At 31.9% G+C, this 26,581-nt stretch overlaps 1 protein-coding gene across 1 annotated transcript; it reads left to right on the top strand.

Annotated features, from left to right (window-relative positions):
• Positions 1-3,150: 3,150 nt before the first annotated feature.
• On the top strand, positions 3,151-26,393 carry LOC145320061 (uncharacterized). Its single transcript, XM_080162500.1, has 19 exons — positions 3,151-3,240; positions 4,263-4,339; positions 6,633-6,679; positions 7,535-7,608; positions 7,984-8,021; positions 9,506-9,557; positions 10,110-10,192; positions 10,728-10,772; positions 11,450-11,516; positions 14,718-14,769; positions 18,685-18,735; positions 19,032-19,103; positions 21,293-21,404; positions 22,924-22,993; positions 23,395-23,709; positions 24,446-24,506; positions 24,913-25,055; positions 25,847-26,015; positions 26,380-26,393. Exons 2-19 carry the CDS (start codon positions 4,269-4,271, stop codon positions 26,391-26,393), a joined length of 1,536 nt encoding a protein of 511 aa, XP_080018626.1. The 5' UTR covers positions 3,151-3,240; positions 4,263-4,268.
• The last annotated feature ends 188 nt before the right edge of the window (positions 26,394-26,581 follow it).

Genomic DNA, 26,581 nt, shown 5'->3' with positions numbered 1-26,581 from the left:
CCAAGCCTAATCAATCTGGGACAACATTGTCGTCCACATCCCGTCCGTTTGTACGACCGTTTGCCCGTGTAAGTAAGTTTATAAAAACAAAGATGACAACATCCATAAAAGCGAAGCACTGAAACGGTAGGAAAAACGGACATTGACACTTATATAGTGTCAGAACAGAATAATCAGAATATAAATGTAGAGTCAAAGCAAAATTGTAAGTAAATTTGTTTAAAAACAGGATAATGTTTATGGACATACTTACATATTTATGACTTGATTATAGAGTTGCTTCGCATATAACATTAAACTCTGTTGTCCCAGGAATAAATATTCCAAAAATCAGATCAATCGGATGATTAGATCACATAAAAATTTGTTGTTGACAAAGTAAAAATAATCAACATGTTTGAAATGGACGTACGGACATTTTGGTAATGATTAGAGAGTTGCTACGCTTTCTAAATCGTACCTAACTACTAAAGGAATCACTATGCATAATTTGAAATCGATAAATCAATTCTAACATGCCTAAATTAACGAAAAAAGCTATCCGTTACGGACGGACGGACGGACCGACCCTAATTAAAATTTGAGATCACTTTAGATGGCAAGGTCCTTGTTTAGCCTGTATGTTTCAGAATATAATTTGTTTAATGTTTGTATGTCTTTACACAAAAAGACAGTAATCTTTTTTTTTTTTTTAAAAGGCATCAGTTTTTATGAAAACTAGTCTCGTTTATTCAATAAACTGTAAAATGATATAATACAAGTATTAATAGGAATAAATCTACTTTTAATAAGGAAAATGTATATTTTTTAGAACAATTATATCAAGTAATAGTCATTTCTTATTAAAAATGTCATTATAATTTAGGTAGATATAAACAAGTATGACATCCATAAGTAGCGAAGCAAACAAATCATGGATTAACAACCGAAAAAGTGAATTATATAGCAAATATTCAGTGGCCATTAAAAATAAGGAGAGGGAAAAAAAGAGAAGGAGAAGATGAATAATCACGATATCTTTACATATTAATATATACATGTCGCTGAAAGACTATCGGACAAAGCAAATTATATACTGGATTCTCATTGGGTATCTTCACAATATTTTTCAGTAATATATCTTGAAAAGCTGCAGAGAAAATCAAGTTTCACCCTTTAAACGTAGCTGACTGATGGACACATGGACAGTTTTGAATTATAGAGTAGCTTCGCTACTGAAAAGGATATAGTTTAAATACGTTATTACTCTTAAAAACTTTTTAATCCAATTACAGAACATAACAAAATTTTCTATTTTTACTTTTTTAGAAATTTATTTAATAAGATATATTTTTATACGCGAAACTTTTCTAGATAAAAAAGCGCCTCTCCTGGCAAAAGTAGTATATTTCAGGATTCTCCTAATCCTAAAATTACTTTGTCAGCCCGTGAGTTCGTTAATAACGCCATGAGTTGTGAGATATGCGTTTGAAACTATTAGTGACGATTCTCTTAGGAATGCTTTAAAATAAAAGTACCATTTAGGAGGGAGTATTTACCACCCCCAAACAATTTAAGGAGGAGAAATACACCCCCCCCCCCCAAAAAAAAAAAATCTCTAGCAAAAAATTTTTTGCGCGTTTCGAGCGCATTTTTAATACTAAATATTTAATAAAATTTAAATTACCCCCCAAAAAAATTTTACCCCGGGGGTACATTTTGGAGGGGGTGAACAAAATTTACCCCTGCCAACAGATTTCAGGGGGGGTAATTACCTCCCCAAGCAAATTTTACCCCCGGGTTAAAAAATTTTGGGAGGTATAAAAAAATTTGCCCCTTCCAAAAATGAATTACACCCCCCTTAAAATTCCCCCCCCTCTCCAAAAAAAAGCTTGGACGCCCCTGTCATCAAAATATCTTTTTGTAGACAAACACAGATATATTTATTCAAGTGTTTTTTTCGAAAGAGACGTAAGTTCCTAAAAACAAATACAATTATGTACATAGGCAGCAAAAATGCGTAAAAAGATTAAAAAAAATAGATATTCAATATGTTTTAGTATTCATTTAAGAAGCGGAACTACTCTCTTATTCAAAATATCAGTCCGTCTGTAAGAAACATATTATTTCGGCTGCTATTTAAGATAGATATACAACATGATTACCTGTACTTATGAAAACAATACATATTTCCTGCAAAAAGGTTTCGTAATATTTTTTGTTCAAGGTATATATTCATTTTTTTAAACAATAAACGTTATTCTGTCTGTTGGTTGGTCCATCTACTATTTATGCTTCGCTACTTATTAATGATTTAACATTTATTTTTACATACAATTGTCTTTCTTTTGGCCAAACTTATGTCAATAATTATTTCTTTATACATATGTATATAAAAAATTAAGTCCTTACATAAAAGTAACAGGATGTTCATTCGTCTATACCTAAGGATCTCGCCATCCGCTGAATCAACTTTAATGGTTCTCCTTTACGATGTAGCTTCTTCAGGTAGGTCCTGGGAAGATTTATAACTAGTTTTGGGGAGGTATTTTTGGTTTATACTTTTCTCTATAAAACTAAATTTGAAAAAGGGCAGGGGTCATGTTCCCCACCTCAAGTATCCCTAGAGAACTCTAGGGGCGTAGCCGCTGGTAATAATGCAAATAATGCATTACAGGGAATTATAACGGATACCTGCATTTTCCCAAGACAAATAAAGATTTAATATTGTGGAATGATTGGTACAGCGGTTTACAAGGTCTAGGTTAACATACAAACAGACAGACAGTCATGTTCTATTTATGTTGCAAAGGTTGCGTGATTACTTGGAATTATTACAATTATCTTTAGTAATGGATATATTATTATTTGGATCTTACACCAGATTTTCACGTTCTCTAATAAAGTGAAACACGCAGCGGGCTAAATCAAACACCTTGACCCCATTCTTTCCCCTCCTACTGGATTAAAGAATTAACCAATAAAGATTTCCATGTTAGCAACCTAAATTGACGACAATTTTTCCCCTCATAATATCCACGTATATTCTACATCCATTTCTCCAGTTCTAATAAAATTCGCCCCCCCCCCCTCTTTAGAATCACAGACAGACACAATTTTAAAAAGAAGCCTCGCTTCTAAAATTATTATTTTTAATGATTTCTTTTTTTTAGTTTCAGAGCATAAAATGAGGCTGATTTGTTCGGATCAAACCTAATACTCATTTTTTTACTTCTACATTAATAGTTCTCAAATAAAAAGGTAATACCAAAGAAAAAGACACTATTTCCAGTATGGCTTCTAAGCGCACATTTTTTTTCCTTTTCACCTTAAATTTAAGGGGGGTGTGATGCTTTTTTATTTTGACATCCCCCCTTAGCTGTACAAAGGGGTTTAGACCCTTGTTAAGGGGAGTGTAGAGGGGTGTACCCATTAATTTAGCAAGGAGGGTTGATACACCTCCTTTCTGCATGCCTTGTGTGTCATACCACGAACAATTATATCCATAAAAAAGGGAAACCAAATAATTGGATCTACTGCAGTTCACGGTAAAATATTGTTGGTAACGAATATTGCCAAAAATCTATGAATTTTAAAGGCTGCTACCTGCCAAACGGCTGAACGTACAGATCATGCCCGCACACTGTTTTAAGCGGCATGAAAAGGCCTACAAATAATCTGGAATAGCCATAAATCAATAATGCATAATTATCTCGCAGTGCAGAGAAATGCGCCAAAAAGGCCTATTTTACGCGTTCTTTCTTCAGTGAAGCTTTCCCTATGCATCATTGGATCTTGGCTATTCCAGATTATTTGTAGGCCTTCTTATACCACTTGAAATGGTGTGCGAGTATGATCTTTACGTTCAGCCGTTTGGCAGCTAGCAGCCTTTAAGATTCATAGATTTTTGGCAATATTCGTTACCAGCAATATTTTACCGTGAACTGCAGTAGATCCAAATAATTAATACATTTCAGACAAATATATACTTGGTATGTCCGTCCGACCTTGGGACCAAATAAGTAGGTTACCAAAAATTGCTGAAATTTCTTAATTAGTTATAAAATATACAAGTTTAAGACACAAATTACTAAAAAATGAGTATTCCTTTTTTTTAAAGTCATATTCAATGATTTATTAACAATCAATGAAATAAGTATTTATCCTTATTTTATAGACTTTGTTGAAGCTCGCTATCAATGTATCGCTAATTTTGTCCCTTTAGATGTATTTTAATGCATGAAAAAATCGTCCTAGTGAATTGAAAACCTATTTTTATTTAGACAGCTATGCGGAGAAAAGAGTTTTTACTGCCCCTCCTTCTCATCATCCTTTCCCAATCTTCATATATTTCATCTAGGAATACTTTTTAAATTAATACTAGTGGCTTCGCCCCTAGCATCTAGGGATTCTGTATTCGGAACTGTTGAAAAAAAGCCTTAAACCATCCATAGACATAGATCGAAAAATAAAAAAGCCTAAAACCATCTCGAGACTTATGTAAATCTTCATTAGAATTGAGAACTCAATAGATTCAGTTTTAACGAGATCTTATGTTACAAACATCAAAACTTTCCACTTTATAAAAAAAAAAAACTAGTGGCTTCGCTCCTTGCTTTTAGGATGTTTATGAATTCCTGTATATTGGCTTGATGCGCGGAATCTGATTTAGGAATTTAGTACTTATGCTGGTTAATAAGACAAAAATAATCCATTCTACGTAATTTCTAGCATATGAAGTTTTCGTTCATGATTATTATCCAATAATACATGTTAAGAAATTTTGTAGATTAAAATTTTATAATGCAAAGCTTCAATCATATGAATACAATGAAGTGTACTAACCCTGCCTTTTCACACCAAACGTGTACACTTTCTAACCAATAATGTAGTCAGAATTTTTTCAACACTATGTCAAAAACTTGTTGGGGCGTGATTCTCCCAAGATTTAAAGTGAATGGTAATAATGAGTTGCGCCTTATGTGCCAAGGCTCACTAATAGTGTCACGTGCCAAACATACCACGTGCACCAGTAGGTGCCATGTTTAATGTATCACTATCTAGTATTTCTAAGCAAGAAGATTTTATTAGACTTTCGTGATTTTTTGGGTTAAATTCAATGTTTTTTAGTGAAACCTGTAGGCTACATTCACAGTTACAACTTTACCTGGAGGATTATGGGCTGATACCTGGAACTTATTTGAATCATATTAGGATTCACAAACATTTTTCCAGCATGGCTTCGAAACCAATTGATATTCGCTGTATTTGAACCGGTCCACAAAAATACTGAAAAACCATGTATAGCATCGCGTCGTATTACAGACAACGGGCCTTCGTCTTAATCCTATAACTTTTTCATTTTAGTATCCGCGGAAAGCTGTTTATAATACGATGCCTTAAATAACTATTCCAACATGAGAATTACATCAACCTTTTTTCGTACTTTTTCTTTTTTCGAAAAAAAGAATTACAGAAAATTAGGCTTCTCTTTAAACAATGATTAATATAAGATTTTAGATAATTTATGATATATTGATTATATTATGGTTAAAGCAATTAGAATCTCTTGACTCTTCTCAATAATGAAATTAAGTAAAATCTAGCTTTATTCGGTTGGGGAGAACAACGCAATAGATACAAACAAGGGTGATTTTAATTTATGTTTTATTTTAGAAGGTGGCCTTTAAATATTAAACAAGGGTTAGGTACCCTGTAAGAATCGATGTAATTACTGGGATTTATTGACAGAGGAAAATTGTCGCCAATTCAGGTTGCTAATTTTGTCCTCATTTATGGGTCAGTTATCTCCTTCAGTAGATGGGGAGGGGATAGGGTAAAGTGAGTGGAGGGGAGGGGGGGGGGGTAACTTTTCAGCTAGCTGGAAGTATTATTTGATTAGTGTACAATAAAATCTGGTGCAACATCCATGTAATTAAATATAAATTTCGAGTTTGAGCTTGAGCTTGGGTTGAGTTAACTCCTATTTAGTTATTGAAATATTTTCATGGGCCAACAAAACAGGAATTAAATCTAATTTACAAAATTGTCGGACGGACGGACAACGTGTGATAAAAAGTAGAAGTCAATTTGTAATATGAGTCTTTACATGAAATTTTAGAAATCTGCCTTTAACAGGACAGAGGGAAAAATAACATTTCACAAATATTTAGAATTCCTATCACTATAAAAGCTTCATGATTGCACGGACTGACAGAGTTTGATATAATGTAGATGCTCATTAGTCATTAGAATCTTTACAAAAAAAAATCAAATAGCTTCAAAAGTAGCATTGGCAATTATGAACAATCATTCAAACGGACAGACATCGTTTTAAATCTTACATTAGTTTCTCTAGCAAAAAATATTAAATTTGATCTAATTTCATTACAGATCTATATTATAGATGTATATAACTACCTTTCCCCCTTTTCAAAGGAAAATTTTCGTCTGCTTGCAATTTGTTTTTTGTTTGTTTCTTGGCTGTGTTAATATTCACGACAAAATTGGCTGAGTTTAAAAGACCAATTGAAAGTCGGCACACGGTCCTTGGATGGGGACATACAGTTATTTAACCTCTTCCCCCTCTAATGTTTTACTCTAATGATTTCATAACCTAAAGAAAGAGTTTTAAAAGTATATAATGACTTTAGTGAGAATGAGATAGCATGTATAGACGATAGTGATTGTGTTAAGTTAGGTAAGTGAATCTACTATTTATCCTTTTATATAAAGTAGTAAGGTTTCATGTTTGTCTGTTATCTGATCTGGTTTTAGGCTGTCTGTATACTTGTTAAAACGTCCATCTGTTCGACTGAACCACTCGACCTAGATAACTACATGGCCAATTAGATAAAGCTTTTCATAAAAGTGCAACAATTAGTGATTTTTTTTTATTATTTTCTCATCCTTAAAATTTATATCGTTATACAAAAGTAATAGGATGTTTATCCATCTGTAGAATAGAGATAATCTAACGACACGTTCTCTAGACCAGCCAATAGTAAAACAATGGAGTGAAACAACCCGGTCATATTATTGGTTAGAAATTGTGCAGATTATAGAATTAATGTGTTTGTCTGCTAGAAATTTTAAGTTTAACGAATTTTTGTGTCAAATGGACCATTTAAATTTAAATTAAAAAAATATTTTAGGTCACAAATTTTCTTGTTTCCTGTATTATTGCCACAACTTTATATATTTTAGGCAACAATTATTCTTGTTTCCTGTATTATTGCCTCAACTTTATTTATTTTATGCCACAATCATTATTGTTTCCTGTATTACTGCCACAACTTGATATTATAGGCCACAAATTTTCCTGTTTCCTGTATTATTGTCACAACTTTATATTTTAGGCCAGAAATTTTCCTGTTTCCTGTATTATTGCCACAACTTTATATTTTAGGCCGCATATTTTTTTGTTTCCTGTATTATTGTCACAACTTTATTTATTTCAGACCACAAATATTCTTGTTTCCTGTATTATTGCCACAACTTAGGCCACAATTATTCTTCCTGTATTGTTGCCACAACTTTATACTTTATATTTCAGGCCACAAATATTCCTGTTTCCTGTATTATTGCCACAATTGGGTGGATCCTGATCCTATACGGCCACATTGCCAGGTAATGCCACAACTAGACATACATTGCCTACTTGCTTGGACCAAACAGACAGACAGACATTGAATTTGAAAAAACCCATGATAGAGCCAACAAGAAGCTTGGTGACTAATTGAGTGCAGAACCCCTCTCTAACCCCTTATTTTGATATACATTAAAAGTAAGGGGGAGGGGAGCCGATTTTTAAGTTTGTGGATACTTTGAAGCCCTGCAGGATTAGGGCACTACAAGCATAAAACCCACATGGATTAGGCAATGGGAATAAAACAACCACCCACCCTATATTAAAATTGTTTCCAAAACAAGGGGTATTCAGTGCTCTGGGGGCACTGTGGGGTAAAGCACGAATAGCTTGAATTTGAAAATATTATTTTGTAGGCAGATTGGCAGTGTGATGAAGGACATAAATGTTACAGGTACAACTTTCATTTTCCAAATTTTACCGCTAAATAAAATGAACCAATCGAAGCTGCTTTAAGTGCCTATGTGAATGACTTAATACAATACAAATGACCAATGATGGGCAAATGCATAGACTAAATTACCAATGACAGGTCAGTATACATTTTAATTGACCAATGGCAGGCCAGTAGATATCTTTTTTTATAGGCACTAATAAAAGCTTCGAACCAATCACCTGTCTTCTTATCATAATACCAGCGTATTATTGGATGTACTTTTAACAAAGAAACACAGTAAAAGGAAACACAACTTTGTATTTTTCTATTTTAATTAGTTGGATCTTAAAATTTTGGGTCCGTATTTCTATAATAAATTCATAATAAAGGTGATCTAATATAATTCCTAAAGAAAAAATAAGCATCTTATGAAAAAAACATTAATCATAACATATTCTAAATTTTTTTTTCTCTTAAATTGACGAAAGGATTTTTAAAATTATTTAAAATATCGAATAACGTAATAAAAAATACATAATATGTATAATTCAAACAAATTCATAACCCCAAAGATTTTCTTTAATAAGGGCAAGTCCGTAAGAATAGCGTTCATAGAGGTAGTTAATTTTGGCATGCTGGTTTTAAATCATGCAAAAATTTTTAGTATGATATAATTCATTTGATTTTCCAAACAATGGGCCCTAGGACAACAAGGTATAATATTTTAAACGAAGCATCTCTGTTCTTAAGTCCTGATAATGTATTTCTTTAAACATTATCCTGAAACAATTTAATTTAGACTTTAAGATAATATAAGTTCTGACACTCTTCAAGTTTTAATGTTCGTTAGTCCTACCCTTTTACCCTTTGATGATACAGTTAGTTTATTAATATGTTGTCAACCTTTTTTAGAAGCGAAGCTACTCTGCAATTCACTTTGTCAGTCCGCCAGTCCGTTTGTCCATTCTATGATTTTTAAAGCTTCGCTACTTAAGGATTTTATCATCCTTTTTTTATGAAAAGTTAGATCATTAATTCTTCACAATGTAATTTAAAAAAATCAATAGTTAGTTCAAAGCTAAAACATTTATTACCAAAACGATTAAACTTAGACAACAAAAAATTCGAATTAAATGATAGCTTGAAAGGCCGAAGAAATTATAATATTTCTCTTTGAATTTTCATTTTATTCTTTACAATCAACCTCCTCCCCCCCCATTCCCCCCCATGTCTTTTAAAAATGAATTGAAAATAAGGGAAGATTAGTTTTTCGCGTTATTACTTTAGGTCATATCGTTTACAGTGCAGTGTATATCGTTTACAGGGTAGCCCCACAGGGTTAGGCATCGCAGGTACAGCCCCCCCCCCCTCTGCAGGTATTAGGTATGGGGAAAAATTACTCACTTATTTTTAACTTATTTCATGAATAGCAGGGGGGGGGGGTGTTCTGTGCTTCCTATGCACTTTGAGGAAAAGCATAAATTATTTTTTGTTTATTTCAGACATTGGAACCTGAGAGAAGTTGATAATGGTATTTGTTATTCTAACTATCAGGTGTATTTATCTATCTTTCTCTATCTATCTATCTATTTTTCTTTCTCTATCTATCTATCAAATGATTATCTTTTTTATAATAGTATTTGTTATTCTAACTGTCAGGTAGAATTATCAATCTTTCTGTTGTGTTGGACTTTGGGTGCCAGAACAAACGCAACTTTTGTTGTTTTGACTAACTTTCAAGACTTTGGGTATTAGAACGGATACTGTTGTTTATTATTTATTTACATCTTTCACAGAAAAATTTCAATAAAAATATCTATCACAAACATTAAAACAATTAAATTAAAACAAGTGACATGCACAGAGTTTTGTCATGGTGTTCTGCAAAGCACAACCATAAATGTTGACACAAATCATACAAACTTTTGGCACTCCCTTAAACCAAAACTGTGGGAGGTGTTAAATTTAAGGAGTTGTAATAGAGGCAACTAAACAGGTATTATTTTTATTGTTTGGGGTTGGATTTAACCCCTCAACAACCCCCATCCCTATATTATATGTCCATCATCCCACCCCTATATTACTGATACCTTTTTCTAAATCTAGGTGAAAACCTGTGATAAGCACTCTGACTGTCAGGCGGGTGACTACTGCTGTGGCATGTACTGCTGTCCACAACATTATTACAGGTGAACTATTAATATACTCACTACTCAGTATGTCAGACAGGTGACTAGTATTATTGTATGTACTATTGTACTTATTATTATAGGTGAACTATTAATATACTCTGCATATCAGAAAGGTGACTAGTATTATTGTATGTACTATTGTACTTATTATTACAGGTAAACTATTAATATACTCTGTATGTCAGACAGGTGACTAGTATTATTGTATGTACTATTGTACTTATTGTTACAGGTGAACTATTAATATACTCTGTATGTCAGACAGGTGACTAGTATTATTATATTTACTATTGTACTTATTATTACAGGTAAACTATTAATATACTTTGTATGTCAGACAGGTGACTAGTATTATTGTATGTACTATTGTACTTATTATTACAGGTGAACTATTAATATACTCTGTATATCAGACAGGTGACTAGTTTTATGGAACGTGTTATTGTACTTTTAATATATTTATTAAAATATTTGCATAATACACTGAAACTTAGTTTGGATTAGAATTAATGAAAACTATAATTTGTTTTAGGCAATGGAAGAGCTTCGCCTGTTTTTCAGACATGCAATGTAGGAGGTAAACAGAAATATTATTTCAGTATGGCTTCCAAACCGAAAAAAAAATAATAGCAATGTATTACAGACAGTTTTCACGAATATCAAATCTAGTTTTAATCTTAACATTTTTCATTTTAATATCTACGGGAAGCTGTCTATTCGATAAATAATCATTTCAAAGCAAAAAAATACTAGATTAATGGAGAAATACCTTGCAACCCCCCCCCCCCTAAAGAATGTGGTCCTGCCAAATCAACAAAAATATATAAGAATATGAGTCATAAACCCTTACCTCTGGGAGCGAAGCTACTAGTTTAAACTAAAAAGAATACGTTTTTTTTATATTTTTACTGGTGCCTTTCATCTAGCAAATCATGACATTGATAGGCCACTAAGTGCCAGCAAAAATGTAAATTATCAGTAGTTGATATAGTAGAAATCTCTGTATTAATAAGAGCTCTTTTCATATAAATTAAAACTAAATCACTAAAAGATTATTTTGAAAATCAAACCATTACAAAAAAACAAAATTAATTATCTACATATAGTAGCCAGTTATAATTTAAATTTCTAAAAAATATTTTTTTTCATAAATAAAACTTATTTGTAAAGATATGAATAGAAAGTAAGAATAATTGATATCATCTAGCGGACAAATTATAAACTAGATTATACTAAAGTTTTGTTTTGTTTTAGTTGGAAAACTGGAAATTATTGCTGCAACAATAACCTTTGCTGTGATGATAGAAAAGTTGAGATTCAGGTCAACATTTTTAACAAGGACTGTTAATTTGGGGAAAAGGGGGAGGGGACAGACGGGAAAAACCCATAATTAAAAAAATACAGGTTATCTTCCCTCTCACATATTTAACCAATTTACTCTGAATTTTACATGAATAACAAGTTAGCAACAAATTTGTTGGAATAAAAAAACAATATATATAATCAATAATACAAAGTAGTACGATGTCTGTCTGTCTGTCTGTCCGTCCGTCTGAAGCTTAAGATCTCGGTAACCACTGAACCGATCATATTCTACTCTTGAGGGTATATACCTATTGGTCCTGTGGTGGTTTTAAGCTATTTTTTTTAGGGGTGGGACACCCCTAACCCCCCCAAAAACAAAAATATCCCCCCCTTATTTTTTATTTTGCTCTGCTACAGGCTGCCGCAGGCTGCATTTTTTTTTTTTTTTTTTTTTGTAACCTTTGTGGAAGGTTTCCACACTTTTTTTACCATCTCTTGGGGCAAAGCCCCTAGAGGCTAGGGGCGAAGCCGCTAGTATATAAATAAAGCAGTAAGATTTTGTTTTGTTTGTAGCTTATGATTTCGCTAATCGCTAAACAGATACGTTCCTTCTTTACAGTGAAGCTACTTATCGGCCTAGGAAATGTTTTTAACTATTTTTAGGGAATGTACCACAACCCTTCCATGAGAAATCGCTCTAGAAAAAATTACACCCTCTCAATTTTTTTTTCTTGATATGTATGTATAATTAGTAAAAGATAAATTTATAAGGATTAGTTGAATCAATGAAAAGTTAATTTTTCATTAACCCTCCTAAATAAAAATAACCAATGTACACATTTTAGTTCCTTTCTTGACAAACATACTGTAAAGATAACAGATAATATTTCAAAAGTCTTTGAGAAAATTGTAAATGACAGATTAACAAATTTTCTTGATAAAAATAATTTTTTCTACTCCCATCAATATGGATTTTTAAAACATAGATCAACAAATCATGCAGTCATTGATTTTATTAACCACATTTCTGATAATTTGAACAAAGGAAATATAGCTTTAGGGCTCTTCATGGATGTAGAAAAATGTTTTGATTGTATATCGCATCCTATTTTATTTTAAAAACTGGAAAATGCAGGTGTGCGTGGCATTGCACTATCTTGGTTTAAAAGTTTTTTTTCAAACCGTACACAAAAAGTAAAAATTGGGGATGAATTTTCTGAAAATACTTGTAATATAGATATTTCTACTTTTCAGGGAAGTGTATTAGGGGTATTAATGTTTATTATATTTGTTAATGATGTACACAATTGTACAGATGCATTTGCAGATTTGTTTGCAGATGATATTTCTACCATCACTGCAGCAAAAAATTTAAAGGATCTTATGATTAAAGCAAACAAAGACTTAGATAATCTCACTAATTGGTATAAAGCAAATAAGCTTTCTATACACCCTAACAAATCTTATTTTATGATCTTTAGTTCAAACAGAAATATTCTTTCTGATCTTCCTGTTCATGATAGCAATATTTATCTACCTTTGTTTATAAATAATAATGCACCAGGAGAATCTAACATAACTAAAATTTCTCGTGTACAAATGGTACCTAATAAAGATACTAAATCAATTAGAATGTTGGGTGTCTATCTTGATAGCAACTTGAATTTATCAGAACATTGTAAACATATTCATGGAAAAATTTCTAGATCCTTGTATAGTCTTAATTTAGTTAAAAACATTTTGAACAAAGATTGCATGAAATTAGTTTTTAATGCTCACGTCCAATCACACCTTGAATATTACTGTAATATTCTAGGTATGGCACCTGAAAAATATTTAAAACCATTAAAAATTGTTCAAAAAAAAGCCATACGCATTATTAGTGGAGCTTCATACAATGAACACACTCCACCCTTGTTTAAAGAAAATAAAATTCTTCCTCTAGCTGAACTTATCAATTATAATATATTCAAATTTATGCTTGATTTTAAATTAGAAAGACTCCCAATTTCTTTTTCTGGCACATGGATTCAAAACAGTCAACGTGGAACTTATGCTCTGCGCAATGCAGATGATTTCTACATCCCCAATGTTCGATGCATTTCATTTTTTAAACACCCTTTGTTTAATTTTCCTCGTGTTTATAACGAGTTACCTAATGATTTTAAAAATCTTGAAACGAATAGAATTCTAAACTTGAAAAAAGTAAAGGATTACCTGTTAAATTCGATATAAATTTTTGTACTTTTGTTAAAGATAGAGAACACCATACTAAATTTTTTACCAACAAATACTAATATTAACATCATACGTGACTACTATAGTTTAATACTTCTATACCTGAACCAACCCACCTTGTCCTGCTTGGGCCACCACCGAGCCACCACTCCTGACAACAACATCACCATTTTACTATTAATATTAATTACTCTATTCCGGAACCAGCTTTACAGGCAAGCTTTCCTTGTAACAGTGGATAGCTTACATGCCTTCTTGGAATCTGGATCACATGGATCACACCTTTTATAAACCCGACCATAATCATCATGATTTACAATATACAACAATAGTAATAATTAATAAAATATTTTATTTGTAAACATATTGTCAATTTGATCTCATGTAATAAATATTTTAGTTTTAGTTTAGTTTAAGTTATAGAGTAGCTTAGCTTATCTATTAAATATTTTTAACCTTAAGACATTATGAATAAAATAATTTTTCATGAATAAGTATTTTCTGAACCCTGAATGAGATGAATCATTATTTCCAAAAAATTATATATTTATATGGTAAAAGTTTATTCTTTTCTTACAAAAATATATACCTATATATGTATTAACGTGCCAAAGAGTGCTAGATTCACACCCCTCCCCCTCTTCCACCTAGGTAAAATTAATAGGGGTAGATTGTTCTTACATGGTGATACTATTGGTCTACTGGGATTGTTGATCTTAACACTCTATATCTATTCTTTAACATAATAACTATTAAACGAGTAAATATATCATACAAATATGGCCCTTAATCGATTAATGTCCAAATGGATTAAACAAGATATGGCCCATTCTGAAATATCGTATTATAGACAGCTTTCCGTAGGTAGTAAAATGAAAAATTTTAAGATCAATTCCAGTTCGTATGCCTTGGGGCCAACAAAACTTATATTGATGTTTTTTATTTATTTATTCAGGATAAATCATTTTTTTCAATTTAGACTTTCGGGATCGACGCGGATTTGGATACAAACGAAATTTCTGATACAACAGGTGGACAAAGTTTTTTTGTAGCAAAGTTACGCTAAAATCTTATAGGTGGGACTGTGGGTCAGTCAATTCGTCGGTAAGGTGATTTAAAAAGGCCTTTATTGTTATATATTAGGTATCGCAATTACACTATAAACGGGGTAGGTCAGTATGTCTGTTCTTTGTTCTGTTTGTCACAAAGTAAATATACTTTTGCGAATACAAGGTTTGATGATTTTTAAAAAAATATTAAAAGCTTATTTCATTCGATTGTGTTTTTCCCTGTTACTTTAAATCAAAAAATAATATTTTTATGTGCTAAGTTTCAATCCCGTTTTATTTAAGATTTTATAACGCACAAAAAAAATATTTACAACTTAGTTATGCAAAAATATGATGGATAAATAAAAATTTATTTTTCACAGAAATAAAATGATATATTTATGAATAAAAATTTCGAGCAATTGATGTACCATTATATAGCAGCAAATATTCTTTAAAACTTTTGAATATAAATTTAAACTTTAGAAGTCCTTTCATACAAATCTTAGTTTATAGCCAGGGGATTCTATGGGACAAGACAATAGATTTTTTGTAGGTGAAAATTATTGGTTAAAATGTTTTGTCCCTGCAAGTTTTTAATCAACTAATGAAGATTTACAATTAAAAAGTTTTAAGTCAACAAATGAGAGCAAGTAACAACTTAATAATCCTATTAATTTTTTTTTTTGGAATATTAATTCCTAAGACAATCAGACAAGATTTATATGCATCCATAAAGTGAAGGATGAAAATGCAACAATGTTAAAACTTCTAAATATTATTGAAAATTAATTGCAATGCTACCCTATATTTGTAAATGTTCGTTTGTCTGACCGTCTGATTTGTTGAGCTTTATTTTTTATAAATATTGTTATCCTTGTTCAACATAAGAATGTAATTTTTGGAGGATATATTACAGAAGCTCTGTATAGTGGCTATAAAAAAAATATGTCATGCAATAAAAATGACCAATGATAGGCCAATACACAGACTAAATTACCAATGACAGGCCAAAATACATTTTAATTGACCAGTGGTAGGCCAGTATAGTATGAGGTCATTTTTTTTTATATAAAATGCTTCATAAATTCAAGGGTAAATTATTCCTTACTTATCATTTTCCCCTTGATGAGATGAGATAAGTTTATTAGGATTCCTTTTCTTTATAAGGATTCATTCATCTTACCAATGCTAGGACAGTGGAAAATTTTCTCAAAAACATAAAAACAAAACAAACACTCTATAAATTAAGCATGACCGTACGTCCGTCTAGATGCCACAATATAAAAGTAATTGCTAAAATGTTTCTTGATGCTTTAGTAATTTTATTATGTCATTTTTTACTTCCGCCAATGCAAAATATCTTTTGAAGCTCTCTCACCTTTTGAATAGCCCCAAGGACATCTAATGCAATGGTCTCCAAAGGTTTGTTTTTGTATCTGTATAAATATCATTTCGAATATCATTTCTTAGACAATTTTGATAAGGTTTACATACATTTTTTACAGTCGGATATATTTTTGTCAGAGTAGTAGGATGTATATTGTATATAAGCATCTGTCTATTTAAAATCTTAAGTATCTTTTTCATTTTTGGGCAAAAATATTTACTAGGGGCATTACCCCTACAGACCTCTAGGAGCACTTGATGAAAGGAGCGAGGGGTAAGTTCACCCTTAACTTTAAATCTTAGTTTTAACAGTAAAAGTAATACATTGTTTCTTTGTGGTAGGAGGGGTTACTTTTTCAAGGGCTATTTCTCTGGTAGGTAGAGGTACTCTCCCCCAAAATAAATTAGAAACCTTCATTGGACCTATACGACACTTTTAAGCTACAAACAGACACGGACATCCTGTTGCTTTTGTATAAGAATCATAGAATACTTGTCTGTTGCTGATTATTAGAAACAAACAACATTACAATGAATATTTTATTTTTCATTGCGCAGTACCCTACAATTTTGAAGGGGGACATTTGACTGCAAATTACAATGGTACTCAAAATTTTATATCCACGTTTTCTTATTCACTGACTTAAACACTATTTCGTTCATTGTCTTATCCCTTGAGATCCATTACAATTTTAGTGGTTTAAATCATTAGACAGACTAGACGTTTGTGAGGAAAAAGAAAAGTAAACTTCGCAAATTATATGATTAAAAAATATTATGAAAGAAAGAAACTTAAGCATTGATAATTAGATTTTTTCAAAGTACATTTTGTGTGTCTAGGAATATAATATTTCTTGTTAACTTGGAAATTTCATAATTATTTAATTCAAAGGTTTTAAACTAAGGAAATTTAGAAATTTATCAAAGTATTTCTAAATCTTCTGAAACACCTACTCAAATTCCTTTCGTGGACTTAAAGCGCAGAACTTTATAGTAACTAGTTTTGTCCGCACGTCTAACCGTCAAACCTTTTGTAAAGTAAATTTAGTAATATCATCGTACATAGTTTGTTATTCTACAATTTCTCAAAAGTTTCTTGTTTCGCAATAAAGCTTGAAACCTAAGCACTACCAAGTACCAAATGTCTACCAGGTATCTCTCTGTGCAGTGTATACAGTTTAATTATATTTACACTTTCTTTTTGCGCACTCTACAGTCTCTGTACTGATTCTCTTTGTACACTTTACAGCCTCTATACAGTTTTTATTTTACTGTATAGAGGCTGTCTCTGTACAGTTTCTATTTGCACACTCTATATTTTTATTTGTAAACACTACAGTCTCTATACAGTTTCCATTTGCATACTCTACAGTCTCTATACAGTTTCTCTTTGCACACTCTACAGTCTCTATACAGTTTCTATTTGCATACTCTATAGTCTGTATACAGTTTCTATTTGCACACTCTACAGTCTCTATACAGTTTCTTTTTGCATACTCTATAGTCTGTATACAGTTTCTCTTTGCACACCCTACAGTCTCTATACAGTTTCTTTTTGCATACTCTATAGTCTGTATACAGTTTCTATTTGCACACCCTACAGTCTCTATACAGTTTCTATTTGCACACTCTACAGTCTCTATACAGTTTCTATTTGCACACTCTACAGTCTGTTTATATTTGCACACTCTACAGTCTCTATACAATTTATCTTTTCACACTCTATACAGTCTGTGTGCAGTTCCTTTATTATTTTACTATTGAAAACATACTTTGTTTGTTATTGTTGCTCTACTATGGATTATATTTGACCTGAAATTTATTAAGAACTATTATTTAGAACTCTAAAAATTTTAAAAACATTTGATCTTTTTCTCTTTTTTTCTGGTTCTGATGTAATATCGATCTGTCGAAAAAATATTTTAAAATTTTTTATAAAGACCATCATTGTACATATTTCTAGCCAAAATTGAGACTTATTTTATAAAAAATTTAGGGGGTTCTCATGTAATTGTAAGCACACGAAGAGACGTTTATATATTCCTTAAACTACTTCTTAACTTTTCTTTTTCCCTTAAAAACACTAATTATAATATTGTCCTTGTTAATCGAGTTATGCATAATTAATTAATTGAATATTTTGTACAACTTGATATTTGTGTACAGAGCAAATAATTTTCCCAATAATTGTAATCCTAATATATAAATATTGAGGTATTTTGTTTGTCAGTTAAGATCTCACTAACCAATAAACCAATTGAGTTCTTAACATACATAGTTTCCGGAATTAGTTTATGATTTTTATAGAAAACCTTTTGGGTGGTTTTGGGATATTTTCCCCTCTTACTATTTAATTTTTTGTGATGAGTTGATGTCAAAAATTTTGTTGCGCTTTACGTATTACATAGGATCAATTAGAAATAAGTAATGAATAATAGACAGCTACAAAAGCATTGCCACATTTCCATGAATCTTTCTTGGTTTTGGGTCCAACTTTTATTTATTTAGGTTCTGGAGAAGAGGCCTTGGCAACAACCTTACCTGGACCTTTCAATCAAGGTGATTCGAGTTTGGTGCATTCTGCTTTATTTAATGACTAGCGGCTACTCTTCTAGAGAACACTTTAAAATAAGTACAATCTGTTTAGGATGTCAGTTTTTTAGCGGAAATAGCGGGTTTCGTCGTATTTTGAAAGGTTATTTTGAAATAGGTTAGTGAATGTTACTGATTGCCCCGTAGTGTTAGGAAATAGGCTCTGGAGCCCCCTGCAGTGCAGTGGCTAGAAATAGGAGAAAAGCTTCTTTTAAAACATGACGAAACCCGCTACTTCTTTTCATTATCCAAATTTTGTTTAGAAGAAATTGTTGAGGAAAGTAAAGTTAACACAGTAATTGTGCCTCTGGAAACTACAACAACACATAACCAAGGTGACTATAATATTATCAGGGATTTTTAGGGATAACACAATAGACGATAAGTTGGTATAAATCCAAATGATGATAAACAAAACTACCCATTCTTCAGATTAACATTATAGGTTTGTGCATTACTTTTTTAAAACCAATTCAATAAACAGCAATAAAAGTTTTTAATCCAACAAATACTATGATAATGGTCATAAACTTTTAGTCCTAGGGTTGATTACAGTCTAATGTCCCCTTCCTTCCTGGTAATTACCTAACAAGGAATATTATGTCCAATTTAGTCTTTCTTATTACCTAATTTTTTTAGATAGTGTATTGCCATTTCTAATCTCCTTCAACTCAAAAATACTCTAGTCATTAGTTATTTATTGTAATTTTTTTAAATTACTTTTCACAAAAGAAAATTGAAAAAATAAATCCAGTTTTTTTGGCCTCGAAGGATATCTTTGGATATTTAGATGAGAATGTTACTGTCACGCTTGCAGTAGCGTGTCTTCCTAAGATGCCCTTGATTTGGACAAACTTAATTATAGAGTAGTCTCGGCTAGTGATATGGGTTAATATCACTCAGATGTTGATTTATATGTTTTTATTTATCAAGTAATAAAACAGCACAAAGAAAATCTTTTAATTTAAAACAAAGTTTTACTGATATAAAAATATGCTTTTAACTGTAATAATATGTTTAGCAGGGTTGGGCCGGATATCCGGTCTGGCCAGTTATCCGGCCGGATATCCGGTCATTTTCAATATCCGGCCGGATACCGGATATTTAAACTATCCGGTTACAGGATATCCGGCTGATTTTTTACACCAGATATCAGGTTTTCCGGCCGGATATCCGGTAATTTGCCGGATATCGAACGTTGGCCAGATTTCCGGCCGGAACCGGATGTCCGGCATTAGAAATCAGCCGGATATCCGGTATCCGGCCAAAAAAGTATCCGGCCCAACCCTAAATTGTTTAGCAATAAAAAATATATTTACATCAAAAGAATTAATTTAAATTATTCTCTTTATTTCAATCCACGCTTGGACACACAGACTTTTATACCAATATTTTCTATTAGGGAGGGTTATAAAATTATTCCAAACATACCTGATAGTGAAATAACATAAGCATCTGTCAAACTATCGCACTCTATGTTCCACAAACTGATTTTTCATTACGCCCAAAGGACAAAGCACACATCTCTTCTTATAGTAACCAAAAACAAATACAAAAAATGCCGCGCACAGCGCATCTCTCATATCGCTTACAACGCACCTCTGACGGAGATGCTGTGGTCAAAAAGTTTCTCACACTTTTCTCTTGCACAATTTTTCTTTGACTCTAAATTTTTTTTCTTATTTTTTGAAAACAATCACACATTACAGTTACTTTAAGAATGAATAATAATTTTAGAAACCTTGAACAGTAAATGTACTTTACATAACTAACCCATGTACAATTCCTTCTAATAAAGATATTTTTTAAAATAACCTAAATATTCAAAATATTTCATGTTGTTTATTTAATATATTTTAAGTAAAAAAATGATTTACTTTGATACAAATATGATATTTGCAAATTTACTTTTAATAAAAAATAACATGATAAGTTGATTTATCTCAATTTATTTGCAAAATTACTTATCAACTCAGAAATTTTTCAAAGTACACATTTTTATTGTCTGTTTTTAGAAGTATTAAATAAACAATATATTTTATGGAATTATTTAATTTAAAATATATATAAAGTTTTACATTTTTTAAACCAAAAACATAGATAAATTTATGTTTAAAGATTATGATCTTTATTCATTGCTGACCTACAAACCACCAAACAGACATATAGAATAATATAAATTTAGAAAACCTGCAGCAATAAAAATGATAGTATACCATCTTTTTTTCGGGTTCGAGTCTGTTCCACACTGTGCAACACTAGATACCTTAAAAATGGTACCTACTGCTGCTATGTCAGGCACGTAACACTAATAGTGAGAATAGGGGGGAATACCTAGGACCCTAAAAAAGGCACAATTAGGACTTCCCTTTGATTGAAGAAGAACACTTAGGTGATTCTTTAAAAAAAGAATCAACATTAAAATTGCTTTGTGAAAAATCCCCTAAAATCATATGAAAATCTATTAAAAAAAAGAATCCACCTCTGCTCTAAAAAGGTAATTAACAAGGTAAAATGATTTTAGAAACAACAGAAGAAGATGATCATGAGGAAACAACTATTCCTGATCTTAACAAGAAGATTGTTATAAAAGAAGCCATTACTGTCAATGTGTCCAGCTTTGATCTTTATCCCAGGTAGAATATTCTGTTCATAAAAACTTATTATTTAATAGTAGTGACTATGCCCATAGAGGCCTTTTTGGAGTTTTTCTTTCAAGAGATGTTTTTTCTTGGCAAAGTGAAGTAACCCATTAATTTAGTTATTTACCATCTTTGAATCTACAGAATCTTTACTGTAAAGAAGAACCATGTCGGTTCAAATGTTCCTATGCCAAAAAAACAGACAGCTTTTAAACATCTTGATATTTTTCTAAAAGAATATAATATATCTTTTATGCAAAAATTGGCAGTTGACATCCAAGCCCCAACAGGCCAAATTAAAAATACTTTTTAATCCTTATAATAAAATAACAGGTTGTGTGTCTTTCTGTCTGTACTGAAGGATCTCGCTTTCCGCTGAACTGATATATTTCTCCTTTGCAGAGTAGCTTCTCATAGGTCCTGAGAAGGTTTATAACTAATTTGTGGCAGGGTACCATTATCCCCCATAAAGAAATCAACAAAACAATACGAAACAAGAATGACAACATCCATAAAAGCGAAGCACTGAAACGCTAGGGCAAACGGACACTAACACTTGTATAGTGTCAGAACTGAATAATCAGAATATAAATGTATAAATGTCGAAGCAAAATTGTTGAAAAACTGCTTGATACTGAATAATGTTTATGGACATACTTACATTTTTAGGACTTGATTATAGAGTTGCTTCGCTTATGATATTGTACTTTGTTGTCCCAGGAATCAGTATACCAAAAATCAGATCAATCGGATTATTAGATCAAATAAAAATTTGTTGTTAAAAAAGTAAAAAAATCAACATGTTTAAAATGGACGTACGGACATTCTGGTAATGATTATAGAGTTGCTACGCTTTCTAAATCGTACCTAACTTCTACAGGAATCACCATGCAAAGTTTGAAATCAATAGGACAATTCTAACATGCCTAAATTAGCGAAAAAAGCTATCCCTTACGGACGGACGGACAAATTTTTTTTACCCCCCCCAAAATTTTTACCCCGGGGGTAAAATTTGCTTGGGGGGGGTAGTTACCCCCCCTGAAATCTGTTGGCAGGGGTAAAATTTGTTTACCCCTCCCAAAATTTACCCCCGGGGTAAAATTTTTGGGGGGGGTAATTTAAATTTTATTAAAAATTTAGCATTAAAAATGCGCGCGAAGCGCGCAAAATTTTTTTTGTTAGAGATTTTTTATTTTGGGGGGGGTAATTACCCCCCAAAATTGTTTGGGGGGGGGGGTAAATACCCCCTCCTAAATGGTTGGGGATGCCTACGGTACCCACAGGGTAGGGGTAAATTTTAAATGGGGGGGGGGTAAAGTGAAAATTTTTTTTTTGCCAAATTCGTTTGGGGGGGGTAATCGCCCAATTAACCCCCCCTTGGACGTCTATGGTAGGAGCGTGGCGTAGAACAGTTCGTATCTCTAAATTAGTAGCTTATTGTATGCTGGATGTGATATGGAAATCCACAAGTTATAGCATAATTTTCTATTGCGAATTAAATTAATGTTTCTAGTGAAGAAGTTTCTGATGTAGTTAAAGAAATTACAACAAAAGCAACCATTAATCTTCCTGTTGATGCAGAGGTAGGTCAATTTAAATGGACCATACAACAATTATTGAATGTTACAAGCTAGGGTAGGTTAAGTACAGGATTAGGATAGCCCCACAGAGATAGTGCTCTTTTGTGATAGAGCCCTGCAAGGGTAAAGCCCATTATATGAGCTTTAGAAATATTGAGAATAATGTGGGTAGTGAGATGCAGTTTTGGTGGTCAACTTATAGGTATTATTAAAAGAACCCAAAAACCCTATTTAAATTATCGTAAATCCTTATTATTTTTTCTTTTTTAAATGCTTAGATTCAAATACCTGCTAAATTATGACCTACTACCTCAAATATACCTATTCCATGTAATTTAGACCTTGTTTACATGTATATGAACTTTAATTTTATTAAAAATAAAACTTTAAAGCACCAAATCTAGGACATCACAACCCATGAGACAGAAATGACTACAGTTGAACTGCCAACAACTACTGAAAAGGCAGTGGAAATTCCAACCACTGTTCCTGCAGTGGTGGATATTGAATCCACTGCAGATGTAGTTGAAGAGTTAACCACAAACACTGCAGTTGTACAGGACACAACTACGGTAAAATCAGAGTCAACTGCGGTTGTTGAAGACACAACTCTAGTCGACTCAGAAATTGAAGCTGCAGTTGTAGAAGAAACAACTGCAGTAATCTCTGACACAACACTAGTTGTCCAGGATGCAACTGAAGCAATAACAACCTCCCAGGCACTGCTTTGTATTGTTTGAATTGCACATTTTGGTTGAGTGTTTATGTTCATTAGTGGACATTTAATGCATCTAAGTTTAACTCAACTGATACAATGTACTTATTTAATATTTATAAAGAAACAGCGTAAAGTGCCCCCAAAAATGATGTCATACAACAAAATGACCAATAATAGGCCAGTATACATTGTAATTGACAATGGTAAAATTTATACTGGCCTCTAATTGGTCATTTTATTGCATGACGTAATTTTTTTTGCAGTACTTTACGCTGTCTCATTTATAAAATCAGGAATATCATTACTTGTTTGCATTAAATGTTTAACTTTTTGCCTTGTTTGTCCTTCTGTTTTGGAAAATATATCTTGAAAAACTAACAATTTGTGAACATACAAATTAATATTAGTTTGTTTGTGATCATTAACTATTTCGTGAATATAAATATTGATATTTCAATGGGTAAAACTTGTTACTGATTTTTTGCTTATTAATATTGTTTTGTCTGATAAAATATAAGTGTTTATAAACCTTAAATAGCATGATGCTTAATTGATTTGTTTTTCATATGAAAAAAAAATTATATAATAGAATATCAAATTATACTTACAGTAGGAAATAATCAAAATTGGAATAAGGTTTTATGTAAGTGTTTTTTGGTACTTCATTGTAAATATAAATATTAATAAATATGGACATATGTCATGTTAAAAATATTTAATATAAATTTATTTTTTAGTCTGATGAAACAACATTACTTGCCTTAGCTGTTGATCCTGATTATGAAGTTGAAAGTTCAGGTACGGATACTGGAACGGATAAGTCATCCCCCAAATTCAATACAAGTCATGAATTACTGAAATGTATATATTCATTCACAACAGACCTTTTTCTTTTTCTTTTCTTGTGAAGAATTTTCATTTTTACAGGGTTGGGCTTGTTACATTCTCTAAGAAAACTTGGTATTACAACTATGAAAATTCTCTATTAATCTTGAGCTAAATTGGTTCGGTGTTGTGATATTTGTACAAATTGAGTCTTAAGCCAGTTCTGCTTGTAGTTATTGTGTCCTTGAAATTTTTAAAAATAATCATTGTTCTTCTATTTTTCCAGATCATCTTAGTATTTATCCTTCCTTCATGATATGGAAATTATCTTTTAGTTTTTCAAAACCACACAAAAAAACTGATATCTAAATATTTACAGAAATAACAACAGTGCACAATGATGATACTAATAACCAAAGTGGGGAGCAAACTAACTCTGATGAGAAAGAAGATGAAGATTCTGAAAATACAATTATTTCACAGGAGGAAACATCAACAGCTGCCAGCTCTGCTAAATCACAGGTACACATTATGATTGTTAGATATACCCTATTATCAAGAAAGTAGATCATTCCTTGCTAAATGTCTGTGACATGCATATTATTTATCGGCTGTAAATAGGGACAATTTATATTAAAAAGCAGAGTAAAATATGACAGAAATGTTACAGGTTGTGAGTATTAAATACAGTTACAGTATGATCATATATTACTGAAATAAAGAATATGATAAAAAAATCCGTCAAAATTTTGTTCTAAATCTCGCAAATTTAGATTTAATCTGGCGATATCTACTAAACATTTTGATATTTGCTTCAAAGAATATTCCACAGCAATAGTAGATATGTATGAAGACACGGGTTCCAGACAATTATATTTAGCATTTTCTTAAGCTGAAAGTATTTTTATAATTTTTGTGCTATCAAAACTTATGGAAAGAAGCGTTTTAAGGGATTTATCAAGAAATACAATATTTTAAACTTGCCAAGGCCAATTGAGTCCACTAGAGTGCCATCCGCCTATGACTCGCTGTTACGGCGGTTGGCGGCAAAAAATGGGGTTCTAACCTTTTCAACCCCTTAAAATGGTCTTGGGAGTCATTTTAACGACCTCAAAATACTTTTTTTAGAACTCATAAAGCCCAACAAAAGTTGTAATTCGTAGCATCCATGTAGGATGCGTCATTACGGAGGCAGCGGAGATGTATGAAATTTTCAGCAATAAAATACTATTCAGGAGTACAGTTTGAACTGACAGACATGTCCTATTTATGGAGTGGAGTATCTGCGCTCCTAAAATCATATTACATTTTAGGACCGAGTGACCCAGGCCGCGGCTAACAACCCCAACAACATCCCCCGCGTAACTGTGGATAAATTTGGTCGGCCCAAGAACCGCCCCTCTGTGCATAGATTCCCAAGTTCTGGTGCTGTGTCCCTGTCGGGCCCACTGTTGAGGAGAAATATCAGGGATAATTGGATATGTATTGTTAATATGCAAAAAAATCAAGAGTTTAAAGTAGCTCCACTATAAGTTCGTCCTCCGTCCACTCGTAAAAGTAATTACAAGCTCACAAGGTTTTGTAATTTTCTAGAATTTAATTTACAGTTGTTTTTAACCAGAGTTTTATAACCACGTTATTTTATTTTGTTGCACAAAAGCATTGGCTATTTTTATCTAATTTTATTGGTTGTTTCCAATAGTAGTGTCCAATCTTTTCAACCAATAATTTTAATCTACAGAAGGGGTAATTTTATTGATCATCATGTGTCATCCATTGTCTATCCCTTAAATGCGTGTTTTATTTATATAAATTTACTTATCCATAAACTCTTGCCTGTATCTAGTGCTTGGAGCATAATTAAATCAATTGTCGCCGTGTTCATCCAATTCAAGCTCATATCAAACTCTATGACATAGACAAGATCAAGAGAAAGAAAGAGGAGGGATAGATCAAAGAAATGCAAAATTTATTTTTAAGCAAAATTTTTATTGAAATTAAGTTAAAATGTAGTTTATGAAGCGGAGATTATTTTTTCTTCTATGCAT

Source organism: Acartia tonsa, chromosome 5 (assembly GCF_053477335.1).
Source record: "Acartia tonsa isolate MP-2025a chromosome 5, ASM5347733v1, whole genome shotgun sequence".
NCBI lineage: Eukaryota > Metazoa > Arthropoda > Copepoda > Calanoida > Acartiidae > Acartia > Acartia tonsa.
This window is presented reverse-complemented; position numbering and strand designations above follow the sequence as displayed.